Below are 20,655 nucleotides of genomic sequence, written 5' to 3'. Positions count from 1 at the left end.
TTGTTTCTTTTAAGGATGTTAGTTAACGATTCTGAAACTACTCTTCTTTTATACAAGTGTTAAATAAATGTTAGAAAATAAGAGCCATGTTTCTCACCTTGATAGTCATGTCCTGACTAAGGTCCCGAACAGGTTGTCCTACAGTGAAGGTTAGAGTCAGTAAACCCCATGTTCAGGATTAGCACTTTCAATCACCTTTTATACCCAAACAACTAAATACCAACTGAGGAAAGTAATATGAATAACCAAAATAAGCAAATAGAAAAAGATTTAAAAATCATATTAGGCAGCTGAGAAAACTCTGTGTGTGTGTGTGTGTGTGTGTGTGTGTGTGTATACATATATCTACATATAGAGCTATATTAAAGTATGTGTGTGCATAAAATATTTCCAGAAGGATGAGATGCTGTATCCATAAAGTAGGAACTGAGTATTTCTGAAAAAATTCAGAGAACAAAAAAGAATTTCTTATAAATCAAAAACAGCAGGAAAGAAAAAGTCGATAAAAGTGTAAGTTGAAGAAAATATTCTAGGAAGTAGAGCAAAAGACAAAGAAATGATAAGCATAATATAAAAGAATATATAAAAACTAGTCCAAGAGGGCCAACTTCCTAGTGTTTAGGCTTTCCAAAAAGAAAACAGAGTAAATAAAATGAAAGAAAAGAATGAATAATATAATTAAGAAAAGTTCCTATTAAAGGCACAGTACCTGTTGAATGCCCAGAAAAATGAATGAAAGAGGGCATTACCAGTTCAGAGAATAAAATATCCCAATAGCCAAGTGAGATGCCCAGTCTCCATAATATTCAGGGAAGTGCAAATTGAAATGATACATAACTTTTCATGTGTTAGACTGGTTAAAAATAAAAAGCGGAATATTCTTTCCTAATGATGGGGGGAAAAAAAGAGAGGAAAATGTTCTCCAACACACTTCAGTGAAAGTGTGAAACAATTATTTTGGTGAGCAATGTGACAAATGGCAAGTAGAGTTGAAGATGTGTAAATATCACAACCCAGAAGTTCCACTTATGTATATTACCATGAGAAATTCTCTACTTGTATATATAAAGATATGAACAAGAACATTCATTGAGGCATTACTTGTGTTTGCAGTAATGAAAAATGTACAACCTGAATACAAGAATGGCTAAGATATGCTATATTCACATACGCATATGAACAGAACACAACACATACACACACACCTCAGCTTGGATAGATCTCTAAAATGTGTGAAATCAGCAAAATTTTTAAAACAAACTATTAACGTGTATTATTTACAAATTAGATATGTCTAAAAATGATATAAAAAGTTGACCAGAAAGACTTACATCAAAGTATGATTACCTCTCTCAGGGGGAGTGGGGAAGAACAGGGTGGGGCTCTTTGTTTGTAGGGACTTAACAGAAGTACATGTATCGAAATATTTAGGTTAATTCTGGATAGTTGATCCATAGGTATTTGTTTATTCAGTTTTTCTTTATATTTAAAAATTCTGGTCCTCACCTTTGTCTGACTTCAAAGCCAGAGTGTTCATAAATTTCCTTTTTACTTGTGTTTGGTGATTTGCAGGTGCTCTATCACCTGGCCTCCTCATCTGATTTTTAAGCAAGAAACCGGGTGCTGCATTAGCCAGCAAATATGCCAGAGTACAGCCTCAGAAGCAGATAATGAAGATAGAAAGGCTTTACCCTTAAAATAAATAATTAGAACTAGGAATGGGAAGCCTCCAGGCAGCCTAGTAACTAGGGAGGTCTATTAGAGGTCTACTCCATCTTGATCAGGTCTCATACTCTGAATTTACTGAAGAAAAGAGTGAGAAAAAACTTAAAACATTGAACTCTGGATAGCTCAGGTACTTACATAATAATTGCTACAGAGATATATATTTGGAATAATCAGCTTACTGATTTCATTTTTAAAACATCAGATGGTCAGCATTATTCTTTCTTTCCTTTCATATTCTTCTGTCTTCTTTGATTCTGTGTGTCACTATCTTGATTTCCTGTTTTTCATATCTCATTGTCTACGGATCATTTTTGAATATGAATTTGTCTTATACTTTTCTGCTCCCGTGTAATCCCTAAATGAATGTGCTTAGCCTTCTCGTCAGCATGGTTTTCTTGTTCCCTTGCATGTTTGTCCATTAGTCCATTAGTATGAGCAAGCTGTTCTGGAGATGCTGAATCATTAGGAAGAATCCATCTGGCTTCAGTTTTTGCTTGGTTTTGAAAAACTATCCATAAAAACGTCAGGTTTTATCTATTTGTCAAGGAGAATACATGCAGGATAAACATGTAATTTTGGGGGTGCTCTTCCTTGGAAATCAAACAATGTCAGAACCTGGGTTTGCGAACAACTAGATGAACAATCCTATCTTTGCCATAGTTAATTACTCATTATCAATTTTTATATAGATATACCTAGGGATAATTCAAAAATAAACTTCTTCACAGATGAAAGAAAATACATAGTAGCAATCAGAGGGAATATTAGCCCCCAAGAAATACCTTAGGGCACTAAGTTTATTGCAAATGCAAATAAATTAAACACAAATGGTGAGAACATTGCAGTTAAATACAGTGTAGGTTGAGCTAACTTGTCAATCCCTTTCTTGGCCAATAGGAAGAGCAACAATCCAAGCTTGAGTTTTGGAAGTGTAAAAGTCAAGGCAAGAAAAAACTTGGGTGTTTGTGGGGGGAATTATACATATAATTTACATAAAAATAAACTCAGTTTAAGGCTTACATGGTGGTAGGCCCTTTTAATCCCAGTGCTTGGGAGGCTGAGGCAGGAGGATCTCAGGTTTGAGGCCAGCCTGGGAAATTTAGCAAAACCCTGTCTCAAAATAAAAAGTAAAATATAAAAGGACTGGGGTTGTATCTTAGTGCTTACCCAGCACACTTGGTTTAATTTAGAAGGACAATAAGAGGTAAGTACTTTGGGGTCCAGGTGACAGAATCCTTCAGTTTTCCAACATTAACTAATTCACTTTAATATGGAATTCTTCACTGGGGAAAATCATTATGATTTAGAAAAAACAGTCTATATCAAAAGCAAGAACTACATTTAAAAACCCATTACAAATATATTGTGAAACAAAATAATTTTGTACTTAGTGATAGGTAAATATATTATAGTTATAGAGTAAGTCTTTAATTTTGTTTTTGAGTATGTGAATTAATTTGGGGAAAAATTGACATCTTAACACTATTCAGTCCTTTTTTTTTTTTTTTTCCCCAGTGCTAGGGATTAAACCTAGAACCTTGTACATGCTAGATAAGCACTGTACCACTGAGCTAAATCCCTGCCCACTATTCAGTCTTCTTTTTAATACCCTGGATAGATTAAAAACCACTCTTCTTTTTTTTGTCTATTAGTTTCTTTCAGCAAAGTTTTATCATGTAAAGTGTATTGGCCTGCTATGTCTCTTGTTAAATTCTTTGGTATTTTATATTTTTGATACTATTATAAATTAAATTAATTTATTTTCCAGTTGTTTGCTGCAATTGTCTATTAACAATAGGTTTTTTTCATATTCATGTTGTGAATTCACCTTGCCAAATTTACTTGTTGTATTCACCTTACCAAATTCACTTCTTAATTCTAATAATTGTTTTTCATATTCCTTAAAATTATGCATAAAAATCATTTTTTGAATGAATAAAGACAATTTTAGTTCTTACTATCTGAAGATTGTTTTCTTGCCTTAGTACTGATTAGGACCTCTAGTACATCTAATATAGTGATGAGTAGATGTAGTGAGAGTAAATATTCTAGCCAAGTCCTCAATCTTAGGAGAACTTGCAATATTTCATTATATATAACACATTAGCCATAGGTTTTTCTTTAACCATCCTTATCAAATTGAAAAAAATTAAATTCTTAGCTTGCTGTAAGTTTTATCATGAGTGGGTGCTGAATTTTGTCAGGTGCTTCTTCTGTATCTATTGATACAGATAACAAAATGATGCATCTCAAGGATATTGAGTGAAAAGAGCCAATCTGAAAATGTTCCATACTATATGACTCAATTTATGTAACAAAATTATAAAAATAAAGTACAGATAAGTGGTTGCCAGGGGTTAAAGAAATTTGGAGGAAAGATGTGATTATAAACATCGAGAGGAAATTTCTATGGTGACTGAACAGTTCTGATTGTGGTGTAGTTACAGCCATGTATTGCTTAACAGTAGGGATACATTCCAAGAATTGCATCATTAGGCAATCCTGTCCTTTTGTGAACGCCTTCAGGTGATATTATGGTCCCACCATCATATATGCAGCCCATCATGGACCAAAATGTTGTCATGTGGCACATGACTGTATATGAATCTGTACATGTGTTAAAATGTCATAGAACGTAAACAAAGACAAAAAGTGAATGCATGCAAAAATTGGCAAAATTCAGGTAAGGTCTGCAATCTGGATAATCCTGCCAATCAATTTCCAGCTTCTGTTAGCCCTGATCTATGTTTGCTAATGCCTAAAGCCAATTAAACAATGATTTTCTTCTTCAGGTCAAGCCTCCCAGCACTTAAGAGAAGTACTGGGAAGAGTTCCCTTGGGGGGAAAAGTCTTATATGTGTGTATCTCATCCAGTATGATTTCTTTCAGTCATCAGATCCCCTACATTTTGTGCCTATTTTGATCACTTTCTCTTGTTTCCAGTTTTATATTTTGTACAGCATTTATAGTTGTTATCTGTGGGAAGTTAACCCAATATAAGGGAGTGTGTCATTAATAGAACCAATGCTTAACTAACTTTAAGTACCATGAATATAAAAGTATGTAAGCTTTTCAATACATTTCTCTCCCTCCCTCCCCTCCCCTCCCCTCCCCTCCCCTCCCCTACCCTACCCTACCCTCCCCTCCCCTCCTCTCCTCTCCCTTTACCTCCTCTTCTCTCCATCCCCCCACCACACCTTTCAATTTGAAATTGAGCTTAAGGCCTTGTACATGCTAGGTAAGCACTCCACCCATGAGCTACATTTTAAAAAATTTTGAGATAGGGTCTAAGTTGCTCAGACTGGCCTCAAACTTGCAATCCCACATATGCCACCATGCCTGGCCTCAATAAAAAATGTGAAGGTAAAATATTATGGTAAGTTTAATACATAAGAATAGTATTATATAAATGAATTAAATAACTGAAAACTTGAAAAAAAATCAAAATTTATATGTAATAAGGGCTAGGAATGTGGCTCAGTTATACAGTGTCTGCCTAACATGTAACAAGGCCCCGGGTTCCATCCCCCTCCCTGCAAAAAGGAAAAAAATACATATAATAAGAAGGATAAACATATAAATAAATGCAGCCAGAAACAATTTTTAAAAGACATACAAATAGACCTTTCAGAAGTTGAAGGGCAGAATGTAATTATGCATTACTTAAGCACAAGCAATCTCAAATAGGAATCATAAAAAGGATATAAAGTCAGATCTTCATTCATTGGGTTTTATTTTTGGGTTTGTTTTTTTTGGGGGAGGGTACCTGGAATTGAACCCAGGGACCCGTAACCACTGAGCCACATCCCCAGCCCAATCTTTAATTTTATTTAGTGTTGAGACATGTTTACAGCTGTTTGAGGAAGTAGCTCTAAGATGGCCGTTGGCGTTGGGCCAAGAGGTGGTGCATAATTAGTGTTAACATGGCATGATCTCTCATGACCTTTTGCCTGATTGGTTGATGTCTCTTCAGCACTCATTGTCAACAGATGTTCCTCATTCTTGCTTGATTGGTACTGTGACGTGTGCTCCAATCGTGCTACTTAATCCTAAACTGATTGGCTGCCTTAGTGTATATAAGACATTCTCTTCACCTGGGAGGAGGACGCACCTCTAAGAAGTAGCCTCTCTGAAAGCGTAGCACCTCTAAAAGCAAGCAAGCCTCTCTTCCTCTATTAACTAGCGAGCAAGCAAGCAAGCATTAAAAGCAAGCAAGGAAGCAGCACAAAACAGATAAAGAAGTAGTTCATTCCCAGTCCATCTCCGATAAATTCCTGCAGTCTCAGGCGGCAACAATTTAGAGATAGGGTCTTACTGAGTTGCTTAGTGCCTGCTTTTGCTGAGGTTGACTTTGAACTTGTGATCCTCCCGAGTCGCTGGGATTACAGGCATGCATCAAACCCAGCCATTGGGTTTTAGAAATTTTTTCAATTTGGCCTTAAAAGTTGCATCTTCTTTCATTTCCTAGTGTTTCTATTATCATTTCTTGGAGAATAAAATGGCAATCTAACCTCTCATTACTTTGTTTTATTCTCATTTGTTTTAGTTGTTTATGTAAATGTTTTTAAGTGAGGTGTGAGTGAGGAGAGCCATCCCTGAAAACATGGTTATCCCATTTCCCTTGAAGCTACCCTCTGGAGCTCGAGTTGACTTTACCATTTTGGGTGCTCATTATGAACAAAGAAGTCTCCTGCTAGGAATTGTAGCTCTGTTTTTAAAGAACATTGTCTCTACAAACAGGGAAAATTATTTACCTATTGTCTATTTTTTTTAGTGGAATTATGTGTTTGATTTGTGAAGTTTCAAGTTTATTGTAAAACAAGTGCTGACATTCCTAAATGCGTTTTAGAAAAGTTCCAGGTTATACTGTATGAACTCTTTTATTGAAACCACTAGAGACTTCAGATTTTAGATCTTATGATATCTTCAAGTCCTTACTGCATTGAAAATGGCTCAAAAACTTTTTTAAGCCATCCCCACATTTGATTTATATTCTAACATAGTCTAGTTATTAATTCTCCATATATCCTAGTGTGCATTTGAGCATTTTTATGTTGTTGCTGTTTTCTTAGAATTTGTGAACCACTTAGGAATAGAACCAGTGTACCCGTGAACATGATAGAGCAATAGTAGTCTGTCGTCACCAACACGACTGTTAATTCAGAAACCTACAAGGGGTGATGGGGAATTAAGAAAAGACAAAGACAGAGAAAAAGCTGGGGCTGAGTGGGACATTACCCTCTGATGGAGGAATACTGACCCAGAGCTAGCTCAGCATATTTATTATATAGTTTTTATCATCAAAAGGATTTTTTGTGAGAAAGCTGCTTCAAAGTGTGCAGGAAGAAGGTAAAGGTAGGGCACCACCAATGATAATTATCTTCTTTTGCTCATAATTCTGTACCCCTGGCAGCTGGTGTCTGAACTCAGGGTCAAGAGTGATAGTTTGGTGCCATGTACAGAACCTCCTGTAAGCAGGGTGTCACCATAGCAACTGGGCAGTCTTGACCTGCACCTTTGCACAGGAAATTCCCAGTGCAGGCTCGCAGCTCCTGCTGTAGGACAATCAGAGACCGCGATTCAAATCATGCTGCACAGCAGCATATAAGTAGAAAAATGAATATGCTCCAAGCCAAGACGGTAGGTGAAGAGTTGAATGAGTAATCAGAAACCTTAAATCAGTAAGGGGAAGAATTCCAGGGAGAAGATTTAAAATTAATAGACTTTTAATTGAATCATACCATTCAGATAAAAATTATAAATTTTAAGTTAAAATTACAAATTTTGAGATAAAATTTATAACTTTTGAGTTATCATGTACTAAACATATTCGGTGAATACTACTGAGATTAAGAAGTAGAACAAAAACAGCACTCAGAAACTCCCTTCATCCTTTTACCTTTTCTGCATACTCTTTTAAAGGAATAGAGATGGCCGTTGCCATGGAGAGTGATACCTGTCAACTTGGAGAATGGGGTTTAACAGTTGTGAAAGTTAAAGGCAGTTTGCCTGGTAGGCAAAGCCTGTGTTTGCAGTGAACAATGAGTTTGGGAGATGGAAGCAAAATTATCACTTGGCAGAGAGTTTTAAAATAAAGATTGGAAGTAAAAAATTACTTGAGAAGATCTTCATTTACTCCTTTACCTCTTTCTTTAAAATTTCATCTTTCTAGAACAAACACATCTAGGTTTTTGGTTTTTATTGACTGTTGATAAAATTTTATTTATTAACTCGTGTTTCCTTTGAAATCAGACTGTTGGGTCTTGTAAAGAGAGAGAGAGAAAGGAGTTAAACATTCTGATTATAAAAAGATGGTTTTGCAGAATAGGATGTATTTTAATAGAAGTTTTAATCAAGTTTTAACTCTTCCTATAAGAGTTTTCAGGAAGAGAAAGTACCTTGACTGTGAAAGATAAAGGGGGAGAGAATAGAATAATCTAGTGACTACACACTAGCTTGAGTATCTTTTTCTTTACTAATTGTTCACTGAGTGGCTCAGAGAACATCACTGTTTTCTTCACTATAATGAATTGTTTTTTGTTTCCCCTTGACATTTATCAAAAAGGATATCAAACTTGCCTAATAGTTGCAAGGTTGGTGCACTGAACACACCTGTACACCCATTGTCCTGTTTCACCAATTGTAAACATTGTTTTATCTCTCCCTATTTAGTACACCCTTCCTCTTCCACTAATATGATGATGATGAACCTTTTGAAATTTATAGACAATTATGATCCTTAGGATATTCAATATGTATCTCTAACTTAACCACAATATGATAATTTAATTCAGGAAACTTAATATTTTTATTACTTGTATCTAATGTGTAATCCATTACACATTAAAATTTTATCAGGATCGTACACTGCATAGCTGTCACATCCATTTTTGTCTTTTTTAACCTGGAATAGTTTACCAGCTTTTCTTTGTCTTTCATAATAAATAGTGCCTTCCATGACAATGGCATTATGAAAGAGGCTGGCTGTTTGACTGTTTTATACAGTTTTATACAAGGCCCTCACTAGGGTCTTCCTCGTTTCCACCTGTTTTTCTTCCTAAAGAGATTATATGATGGGACCGTGGAGATCCATGGATTTGTTACCTCGAACTTTATTTGGTGATAGAAAGCCTATAAAGATGGTTTTCAGGACAAAGTCTATTGGAACATGGCAAGAGCCTAAAATTCTGGGAAACTAGATTCATAAAGATAATTTGGATATTATTGAAAGGAAACACATGCACACACGCATGTACACATACTACACACACAAATGTAAAACTTTAGAACTCAGGAATTACAAATTTATAAACTTTGGAGCAAAAATTAGCATTTATAAAGGCAGAATTTTTGCTTTCAATGAAACTGCATTTATATTTTAAAGTAATTCACATAGGGAATAACTGGTTTTATATTATAATGTACCTTAAAAGATAGGTCAGGATTAAGTATACGCTTAACTTTATTTCTATGTGATTTTGGACTAAACATTGAAAAAATTCTATATTTATGTTTGAGAACCTTGTACATCTCACCCAATGTTTTAAGATATGGAATGTTCAGTTTTTTAAAAGACTCCTGGATCTGTTGACAAAGTATATGGATAAAGAGCCAAAAGAAAAAAAAAAAAAGAGTATATTGCTATTTTTTTTTTATCTTTTAGATATGTGACTGTGGTTTAGTTACATAACTTAAAGCACATCCAAATTCTGAAACCAGATTACCTAAGGTTGATTTCCGCCTTTGCCACATAAGATGTGGGCAGATTTAGCAACCTTTCTGTGGCTCATATTCCTTATCTCTAAAATGGATTTTAATGCCAGCTCTGTCATATTTTGTGAGTGAATAAGTTAGTAAAGTTTATGATTAAATGAATTAATGTATGTTAAGTGTTTAGAGTAACAGTTGTTACATGATAAATCCTGTGTGGTGGAATTGTCATCATCATCAGATTAGAGTTTATTAGTAACATGAAACTGTTGAAATGGAGATAATACTTCATAGGGCAGTTGTGAACAATAGGTTAATTAATATATAAAAAACAAAGTAAATGCTCAGTATATATTATATTATCATATTCTTTAGTTAAATGAATATTAACAGTTCTACATATATACTTGTGACCTTTTCTTATTTTGTTCCTCTCATATTCTTTATTACTACTGCCTTTATACTGCAGAAATAAGATACGGTAGGATAGACATGTTTGTACAACCTAAGTGGCCTACAGTCAGAAATGTTTGAGGAATTTGTCACTATATGAGGTGACAGTTACTGGGGTCCTTATTCTGAAACTTTATAGTCTAAGTCTGCAGTTGTAAATTTGTAAGCAGCCAGATGTTATGTATGCCTATAATCCTAGTACTCGGGAGACTCAGGCAGAAGATTCAAAGTTTGAGGCCAGTCTGGGCAACTTAGGGAGACCCTGTCTCAAAATAAAGGGCTGGGAACGTAGCTCAGCAATGGAGCTCATCCTGAGTATACATACATACATACATACATACATACATACATTTTATAAGCATTATTTTTATAGTTTTCCTGTTTAGTTTTATAGTCTGTTGAGAACACTGAGTTTTACTAGTTCAGAGTTAGACTTTAGTTGGTCATTGCATTGGAAGGACTGTAGCTAGCTAGATTGGTATTGGCATTAAGGAGATGATAATGGTGTTTAGTGATTACATGAAATTCTTGGGGAATTTTTTCTTTTCATTTTCCAATGGCTAAATAAAGTTTTACCAAATAATTGAAGCAGATGAGTTTATCTATGCCTTATGGTGTCTATTAAAAATACATTTCCTTTCTATAAATGGTGAGCAAGGAAGAATTCTGAGTAGATTTCTACTGTGATTTTTATTCATTCTCTTTTGATTTCAGGTTTGGAAGAATGACCCTGAAATTAATTGGAGGTTTATGTGATTTGACCATTTTCTAGTGCCTTCAAAATATAATTGCATTGTTTTGGCAAGTTTTTTTTGACCCATTTAGCCCTATTACTTTGATACTTCTACTACCTTATAACATTGAAATTCAAATTTCTATATATTTGTGGGGTTTTTTTTAAATTGGTATAACTATATGTATTTAACCATACTGTTTTGCAATAGGTTTCTAAAATATTTGAGGGAAATTGAACAAATTTTGATCTGGGCTTACTGTAATTTTTTATCTTAGATACTGGAGTAAAAAATATGGTTATTTCATTTTGGGTAATCATCTGTGGGTTATCTCTGTCTAATGATGATCTTAATTTTCTTCTGGCCTAGCTTATAGCTGTTTTTCTGCTTGTTTTCTGAGTCTGCGAAAGAGATTGTTGAAAAGTGACAGACATTGGAATTTTTATCAGTCAGTTTTTTCGCTACAAATTATGAAGCAAATTGATCATATGCATTTTAAAAATATGTTGCTTCTCTGCTGAATGATTATAAACTGCTCTGTACACATACAAGTGAATATCAAATATTTATTTTGTTGTTTATACCAACTGAAGACAGCTGTGGTCAGGAAGACTGATTTCTCATCTTTTATATATTTTTTTAAAGAAATGCCAATCCAAGTTAGAATGATTTTTTTGGAAAACAGGTATATGTGCAATAACCCTCTGTCATTTTAAGATAACTAGAATCTCATAGTTTTATATTGTAAGGAAATGTTGAGGTTATTTAGCTGACAGTAATATTTACTGCATATGCTGTTTTTCTCAGCCAAAAATTTATATACTAGAAACATTTCAACAAATCAAATGCATATATATATATATTTTAATCTTAAAAAGTAAATTTTAAATGAAGCCAGTATAAGGACCTTAAAATATTGCGACTTAAAACAAATTTAACTTTATAATAAAAAACAAAATAGTAAACTTTTACATTATTCTTTACATTTAGAAAAAATTAAGGACTGTGGGAATAACTCAGTAATAGAGCCCTTGCCTAGCATGCAGGAAACCCTGAGTTTGATCCCCAGCACCACCAAGAAAAGAAGAAAAGAAAAAACAGTTAATGCAAAGAAAAAATACATTGTCTTTTAATCTGTAGAATAAGCTTTAAGTGGTAAATGCTAAGTATATGTCTACCAGCAAGCTCAACCCTGCCTGTGTGCTTTTTATCTTTATGGCCTTGTTGGCAGCCATTTGTGGCAGAGGCTTATGGGACAGCGCTCCTCTCTTGGTCAGGGTTAACCACCATCTGAATTTTGGTTCCTGTCTTTGTGGATTTAGAGAGAATTTTTGTTTCTAGGTATTTAAGGAAATTCCTTTCTAGTCATTAGCTTAAAAATATCCAGCTTTCAACAAAAATTAGGACACACGTGAAGAAACAGAATCTGACCTATATACAGAAAAAAAATAGCAATCAGTAGAAACTGTCCTTGAGGAAGGTGAAGCATGTAAGTAAGAAAAAATGAATTAAGTTGAATTTCATCAAAATCGAAAACCTTTGTTCATCAAGGGGCACTATAAAAAAAGTAAAAAGACAGTCTACAGAAAGGGAGAAAATATTTTTAAGGTATATATCTGATAGTGGCCTATTACCCAAATATAAAGAGCTTTTATGACTAAACAGTAAAAACGCATAACCTAATTCAGAAACATAGAACTCAGTAACAAGAAAACATGTAACCCAGCTTAACAGATGGGCAAACAAGCTGAACAGACATTTTCCCCCAAACATTAAAAAGGCCAACAGGTATATGAAAAGGTGCTTAACATCACTAATCATCAAGGAAATGCAAATAAAAACCACTATGAAATATCACCTCATGCCTGTAAAGATAGCTAGTATCAAAAAGACAAGAGATAAATAGCTGTTGGTGAAGGTATAGGGAAAAGGGAACCCTTGTACACTGTTAATAGTAATACATATTGGTGCTGCTGTTATGGAAAACAGTCATTGGGGGGGTTTGTAAATAATTTAAAATCAAAATTACTTTGTGACCCAGCAATCCTCCTTCTGGCTATATACCCAAAGGAAACAAAATCACCCTCATAAAGATATCTGCACTCCTGTGTTCATTGCAGTATTATTCTCAGTAACCAAGATTTGCAAACAACCTAGTGTCTGTCAGTAGATACTTAGATTAAAAAAAAAGAAAACTGGTATTTAGATGATGAAATAGTATTCAGCCCAAAAAAGGAGGAGATGCTGCCATTTGCCACAACCTGGATGGTCCTGTAGTTCATGTTAGTGAAATAAGTCAAACACAGGAAAATATGGCTTGATCTAAATGTAAAATCTGAAAAAAATATAAAGAGTCTAATATACAAAGGTTGAAAATAAAATAGGAGTTACTAAGAGAAGTGGCAGGAAAGGGGGAGAGGTAGGCTCAGGGATCCAAAGATGCTAGATCTTTGGATAAGAAGTCTAAAGATCTAATATGCAACATGAGGAATATAGTTAATAATAGGGTATTGTATTTGGGAGTTTTACTAAATGACTAGATGATAATTGCTATTGCCACAGCGGGTGGGGGGGGGATGGGTAACTATGTAAGATGATGGATATGTTAATTTGCTTCACTGTAGTCACCTTTTTTTTTTAACTATGTGTGTCTTCTAACATGTTGAATGCCTTAAATATGTGGAATAAACTTTATTTAAAAAAAAACTCTAAATACCTGAATTGACATTTCTCCAAATATGTTATACAGGTGGCGAATAAGTATAAGATACTCAGTTTCATTCAGCTATTAAGGAAATGTAAATCATCATCATGAGATACCATTTCATATCCACTAGGATGGCTATAATTTTTTTTTTTAACAAGAGGGAAATAACTATTTTGGCAAGGATGTAGAAAATTAAAACCTCCATGTATTGTTGGTGAGAATTTAGGTGGTGTAGCCATTATGGAAAACAGTTTGACAGTTTCTCAAAAAATTAGAGTTAGGCCAGACATTTGCCTATAATCCCAGTGGCTCAGGAGGCTGAGGCAGAAGGATTATGAGTTCAAAGCCAACCTCAGCAAAAGTGAGGTGCTAAGCAACTCAGTGAGACCCTGTCTGTAAATAAAATACAAAATAGGGCTGGGGATGTGGCTCAGTGGTTGAGTGCCCCTGAGTTCAATCCCTTGTACCAAAAAGAGAAAAAAAAAAAAAAAAATTAGAGTTATATATGACCTAACAGTTCCTCTCCTAATTATATACCCAAGAGAATTGAAAACTGTTCACACAAAATTGTATGTATAAATGTCCATAGTAACATTATTGAAAATACCCCCAAAGAAACAACTTAAATGTCCCGTCAGTTAGATAAACAAAATATGGTCTCTGTAAACAGTGAAATGTTATTCAACCCCAAAAAGAATGATGAATATCCTAAAGTCCCTTTCTTGTCTTACCACATGAGAAAGATTTTAGTCATCATTGAAAATTTCTTGTAAAGAATCCTGCGTTTCCTATCTGGGAATGGTCGCACACACACTAGTATTTCCAGTGGCTCTGGAGACTGAGGCAGGGAGATTGAGAGTTCAAAGCCAGCCTCAGCAAAAGCGAGGTGCTAAGCTGCTCAGTGAGACCCTGTCTCTAAATAAAATACAAAATAGGGCTGGGCATGTGGCTCAGTGGTCAAGTACCCTGGATTTCAGTCACTGGTGCCCCCCACCCCCAAAGAAAGAATCCTAGGTGTCTTTATAGAAATGACCTAGTGCAGGAGCTTTTTATTTATTATGACTTTTTCATACAGCCCATCAATATTGAGCTCTTAATGCTCTCTCTCATCATAAGATGATATATAGCCAGCTAAGCATTTTAAAGTATATTATTAGAGTTATTTATTAACTAAATGGTACTGATTTTTTTTCAAATTCGGCAGTTCTCAGTTAAATCTAAGAGATGAATGACAAATTTATTATGTAGATTTCCCCTCCCCCCAGTACTGAGGATTGAATCCAGGGCCTTGTGCATCCAGGAAAGTGCTCTGCCAATAAGCTACATCCCAGCCCTTTTTCATTTTTTATTTTGAAACAGGGTCTTGCTAAATTTCCCAGACTGCCCACAAATTTGTGATCCTTAGGCCTCACCTTCCAGAGTAGCTGGAATTACAGGTGTGTGCTACTGTGCCCAGCTAGAATTTTTTAACTCAACCTAATTAAAAAGCACTGTTCTATTTCTTCACCCCTTTCAGTTTGGTTTAGCCTGGTACATTTGAACAGAGGTATATGTGATTTCTAGTTCCTAAACTACTCTCTAGAGATTATATGAGATTGGGTATAATTTTTAAATCAGTAGGTTCTTTTATTTAGAAACCTTATCTCTTTTTAAAAGATGATATACAAATTGATTTCCTGTAATCAGTATTTACTTTAATTATCCTTATTTAAGTATCCTATTTGCCAAATATAAAGCTATTCCACATTAAGTATAACAGCTCTAATAGTTTTTCTTCATCAGAGGTTTTGCATTGCCCTATTTATTGTGTTTTGTAAATAGAAAGCAGTTAATACTGGAATCATACCGTCAGCTTATTGTTGGTTACTCTCCCGTGGCCCTTTGACTATTGACTCTTATTTTGGTAGCCCAGCCCATCTGGCTGCTGTTAAATTATTGGTCTATTCTCTCCTTAGCCTCAGAATCTCAGGTATAATTTAGCAGATATGAAACTCCAGCAAGTAACCTTTGGGTAGCAAATATGGGAATCTTGTTTTAGATCAAGATTTATGCTACTCAGAATTATACAGTCTGTGAGATTGGATTATTTTGATTATATAACTGTAACATGGTTTTGTATTTCTATAATATTGTAAAATATTGCAGATTTTTTTCTCCAAAACAGTAGATACTTAGGTTTTCAAAATTAGAAGAGATTTTTTCCAATTTCTAGATCAAGAAGGTAGTTTTGTTTTGCTTTTTGTTTTTCTTTATTCTGTTGAAAGTAGGGGATAACTGCTTCTCAATTACAGGAAAGAATTTCAAAGCCTTTGTTAAAGAGTCCAGAAAATATTTAACCATAAAACCCTTAAATATTCTTTAAAAACTTTAAAAAGTAGCTGGGCATAGTAGCATGAGCCTGTAATCCTTGTGACTCCGGAAGCTGAGGCAGGAGGATCAAGGCCAGCCTCTGCAAGTTAGTGAGACCTGGTCTCCAAAAGAAGGGAAGAGAGGCGCTGGAGATGTAGCCTAGTGGTAGAGCACCCCTGGGTTCAGTACCCACTACTAGGGGGAAGAAAGCAAGGGACTGGAGAAAGCTCAGTGGTAGAGTACCCTGGGTTCAATCCTCAGTACTGAAAAAAATTTTTTTTTAAATATTAGTAAAATGGCTTAATCACTTTTAATTTATCCCTTATTTATTTAACTTCTGTACATTTTAGGAATTATGTTATTAGATATATAGTGATAAGACCTAGTAATTGTCTTTGAGTTCACAGTCTAGAAGAGGGGTCAAAGGATTTAAAGCTTATAAGCATATTGTAATGTGAAATATATGTCCAGGTGTTCTGTTTTGTTGGTACTGGGGATTGAACACAGGGGTGTTTTACTGTAGAGCTACATTCCCCATGCATTTTTCAGTTTTTAATTTGAGACAGGGTCTCATTTAGCGGCCTAGGCTGGTTTTGGATTTGGGGTCCTCCTGCCTCAGTCTCCCAGATCACTAGGATTATAGGCACATACCATTTTTCCTGGTCCAGGAAGGTTTTTGAGAATAAGTAGAATTCTAGATGGGGTATGACAATTTCCTTGGAGACAGAAAAGATGGGTAGTTATGGAAACAGGTTATGGCACCTGAGCATGAAACAGGAGTTAGCAAACTCTTTTCTTTGAGATTTATGCAAACTGTGAAGTTATATCTTTCATCTTTCTTATTTATCATTTTCTTCTCTCTTATTTCTACCTTTGTTGAACATTTTGGCATTGATACTTCCTTATGAAAATGCTGCATAATTTCATTTTTTATTAATAAGTTTTAAAATATTCACATTTTATTCATATGTGAAAATGAAGTTAATTGTCATCTTCTGTGATATTTAGTTCATCTTACTTATACTTCCTTGAATCTCCACAGGAAAAATCGTGTCTACTTTAGTAGTTCCAGTAACACATTGCTTAGCTGATCATTCTTATTTTGTGTTTGTGTTTCAGAATGGAGGCTAACATGATCGTTGTCAGGTCTTTTCGCATCTTTTCTGTAGCATTACCCTGCTGACCCCATTTCCTACTCTCCCCTTCCCCAGTCTTAGGCACTCTCTCCTCTCCGAAGTTTCTCAAAGGCAGTTGTTTTCTTCCTTAAGGTTCTTTTTCTTTCCCTGCCAGGAGCACCCTTTATAATTTTCATTCTTATGGTGCTGCACTTTATCTCCTTCAAATCTTTCTTACATCTCACCTTTTCAGTGAGATCTTTTCTAATTACCTTATTAGCTACCCCTTTACTTCCACTCAAGCCTCTATTTTTTGCCTTGTTTTTTCTGCATAGAATTATCACCTTCTAATATTTTAAATTTTATTTATTGTTTATCCCTTTCATGATAGAATGAAACTCTGTAAGACAGTGATTTTGTAATTTTACTCACAGATGTGTCTGTAGGACCTAGAGTAGAAATTGGCATACAGTATGAAATCAACGATGGTAGGACACTTACCTAGCATGTGTGAGGCACTGGGTTTGATCCTCAGCACCACACATAAATAAATTAGTAAAATGAAGGTCTGTCAACATCTAAACATATATTTAAAAAAATCAACAAATATTTGTTGCTAACTTAAATTGTTGTTCTTTACACTGAGGTCAAGTTAAAGATTTTGTCTATCTGGGCACAGTGGCACATGCTTATAATCCCAGTGACTCTGCAGGCTGAGGCAGGAGTATTGCAAGTTCAAGGCCACTTAGTGAGACCTTGTCTCAAAATAAAAAGTGAAAAGGACTAGAGTTCAATTCCCAGTAGCGCCCCACCCCGCAAAAAGAAGTAAGAATGACTATAATTGAAAACAAGATAAAAGGATCTTACATTGATCTTAGAAAGAAATAATTTGGTCCCAAAGTAGGGTCAAAACTATGTCGGAGACTTAAGGAGATTATCTTAAAAATCTCTTGTTAAGGAAGAATTGGTAGGACTTGGGTACTGATTAGAAATGAGAAGTAAAAGAGAAAGAAGAACAAAAAATTATAAGATTATAATCCTCAGAGTTGTACATTTTTACAAACTATACTTTTAATGTGTAGAAATTGGAAATGTGCCTTTGGGTTGCACAAAATAATGATTTCATGTTTAAAATTTTAGGAATCATTTGTATACCAAGAAATATATGACAGTCTATGATCTCTAGAAAAGAGTTAGAAGTAGAGTGCATTTTAGGATTACAGAAAGGATTCCCTCAGATAAATTAATTAAAGCCATGTGAGAGATCCTCATAGGTTTCAACATTCTTCATAATAAACATTCCCAGCATGACTGCCAACATACAGTGCTGTCGTTATTTCATAACTTATAATTTAAGGAAAAGCTTAGTGGTTTTTCTATTTAACAAGAATTTTCTGCTTTTATGAAGGTGGATGGAGTTAAAAAGAATAGTAGGGTGTGTTGTTTGGCACTCATGAAATACAAAATGTGATGATTGTAAGGCCAGAGATAGGGTGAGTTTCATTAGGAATACTACAGAGAGCAGTGGTTGATGAGGGACAGGTCAGAGGGGATGTTTAAGCAGTCACTAACTGGCACAATATGTAAGAGACCTGGCTGGCATGCTGGGGGAATGACTTTGTGTTCTCTGGCATCTATACCAAGATCCTAACATAGACTAAACATTTGATCTTCGTCACCTAACTACATAAACACAAGGTTTGGAGTGTGGAATTCAGAGTAGAAAGTACAATCAAAATCCAGACCTCACTTATCACTTTAACTTTAATTATATATATATTATTTATTTTTCTATCAATAGAAAATCTTAAACAAGTAAAGTTGTTTTCAATGCTTTTGCAAGGTAGGGGAGTCTGATTAAGAAAATATAATTTCTCTAATTCTGAACATTACTATTTGGTTCTTACATTTACACATGAAAGTGATTTTTTTTTTGCTTTGTAAGAAAATGCTCAGTTCTACTTATTCTAACAATATTTTCATTCTAATTAATCACAATAATTTCATAAGGGATTATTAATTTTATTTTATAGATTTAGAAAAGAAGTACAGGCATGATGAGTAGCTGATGGCCATATGTATAGATGTGATGTAGTCATCTATTCATTGAGAGACTACACGTTTAGCCATGCCAGTATGTTCAGAAACACAGGGGCTTCCCCTCCCATTATGTGCCTGGAAGGTCGTAAGGTGGATTTATTACCTTTTCCTTCCTTTTTAGGTGTGAAGTTTTTCAACATGAGTGGCCTTGGGGACAGTTCATCCGACCCTGCTAACCCAGACTCACATAAGAGAAAAGGATCGCCATGTGACACGCTGGCGTCAAGGTAGGAGCACTCTTTTTTTTTTTTTTTTCTTCTATTTTTGGCAGAGTGTCTTTACTGTTTTCACTGCCTCTTTGGAGCTTTTGTTTTGTCCACTCCAAGTACAGTGACCTTCTTCAAGTCCTACATACTCATCATATTTTCTTCCTTCCACCAGGGTTTTTGCACATGCAGTCCACTTTCCTTCCTCTTTATTTCCTAGAATTAATACTTAGGCATCATTCAAATGCCAGGTCAGTTATTACTTCCTTAGAGAGAGCCTTCTATTCTCTTTCTTTTCATTCAAATGCTGCTTTTAATTTCCATTTTATAGAAAAATGTGATTTATTTATAGAAGGTAAGCAAATTACCAAAGGCCATATACCTTTTTTTTCCTTATAGTGATAGTTTTCTTTTTTTTGAATTTTTATTTTTACAGACTGCATTTTGATTCATTGTATACAAATGGGGTACAACTTTTCATTTCTATGGTTGTACGCAATGTAGATACACAACATTCATGTAATCACACATGTACATAGGGTAAGCATGTCTGTCTCAGTCTACTATCTTCCTTTCCCCACCTGTTCCCACCCCATTTTCCTCTACACCATCCAAAGTTCCTCCATTCTTCTCTTGCCCCTGCCCTGCCACCCCACACTTTATTATGATGTATCATCATCCACTTATCTAAGAAAACATTTGGCCTTTGGTTTTTTGGGCTTGGCTTATTTTACTCAGCATGATATTCTCCAGCTCCATCAATTTACCAGCAAATGTCATAATTTTATTCTTCTTTATGACTAATAATCCATTTTGCATATATAACAACGATTTCTTCATCCATTCATCAACTGAAGGGCATATAAGTTGGTTCCACAATCTAGCTATTGTGAATTGAGCAGCTGTGAACTTTGATGTGACTGTGTTGCCATAGTATGCTGATTTTAGGTCCTTTGGTTATAAAGTGAGGAGTGGGATAGCTGGGTCAAATGGTGGTTCCATTCCAAGTTTTCTGAGGAATCTCCATACTGCTTTCCAGAGTGGCTGCACCAATTTGCAACTCCATCAGCAATGTGTGAGTGTGCCTTTCCTCCCACATCCAGGCCAACATTTATTATTGCTTGTGTTCTTGATTCTAAGTGGAGTTAGATGAAATCTTAGGGTGGTTTTGATTTGCATTTCTCTAATTACTAGAGATGATGAGCACTTTTTTTTATATTTTTGTTGTTCACCTATATATCTTCTGTGAAGTGTCTGCGCAGTTCCTTAGCCCATTTATTGATTGGGTTCTTTATATTTTTGGTATAAAGTTTTTTAAGTTCTTTATAAATTTTGGAGATTAGTGCTCTGTCTGACGTGTGTGTGGAAGATTTTCTCCCACTCTGTAGGCTTTCTTTTCACATTATTGATTGTTTCCTTTGCTGAGAAAAAAGCTTTTCAGTTTGAATCTATCCTATTGATTCTTGCTTTTATTTCTTGCACTGTGGGTCTTGTTAAGAAAGTCTAGTCCTAAGCCAATGTGATGAAGATTTGGGCCTACTTTTTCTTCTGTT

General features: G+C 34.9%; 1 protein-coding gene across 6 annotated transcripts in view; it reads left to right on the top strand.

Moving 5' to 3' along the window:
* Positions 1 to 20,655, top strand: part of NCOA1 (nuclear receptor coactivator 1) — a 240,545-nt gene that overhangs the window by 122,471 nt on the left and 97,419 nt on the right. For all 6 annotated transcript variants that reach the window (XM_079109622.1, XM_079109619.1, XM_079109621.1 and 3 more), the window contains exon 3: positions 19,018 to 19,123. In XM_079109622.1, the coding sequence (XP_078965748.1) occupies positions 19,035 to 19,123 (89 nt within the window). In that variant the 5' untranslated portion in view covers positions 19,018 to 19,034. The remainder of the gene's footprint in view (positions 1 to 19,017; positions 19,124 to 20,655) is intronic.

Source organism: Sciurus vulgaris (assembly GCF_902686455.1).
Source record: "Sciurus vulgaris genome assembly, chromosome: 14".
Classification (NCBI taxonomy): domain Eukaryota; kingdom Metazoa; phylum Chordata; class Mammalia; order Rodentia; family Sciuridae; genus Sciurus; species Sciurus vulgaris.
This window is presented reverse-complemented; position numbering and strand designations above follow the sequence as displayed.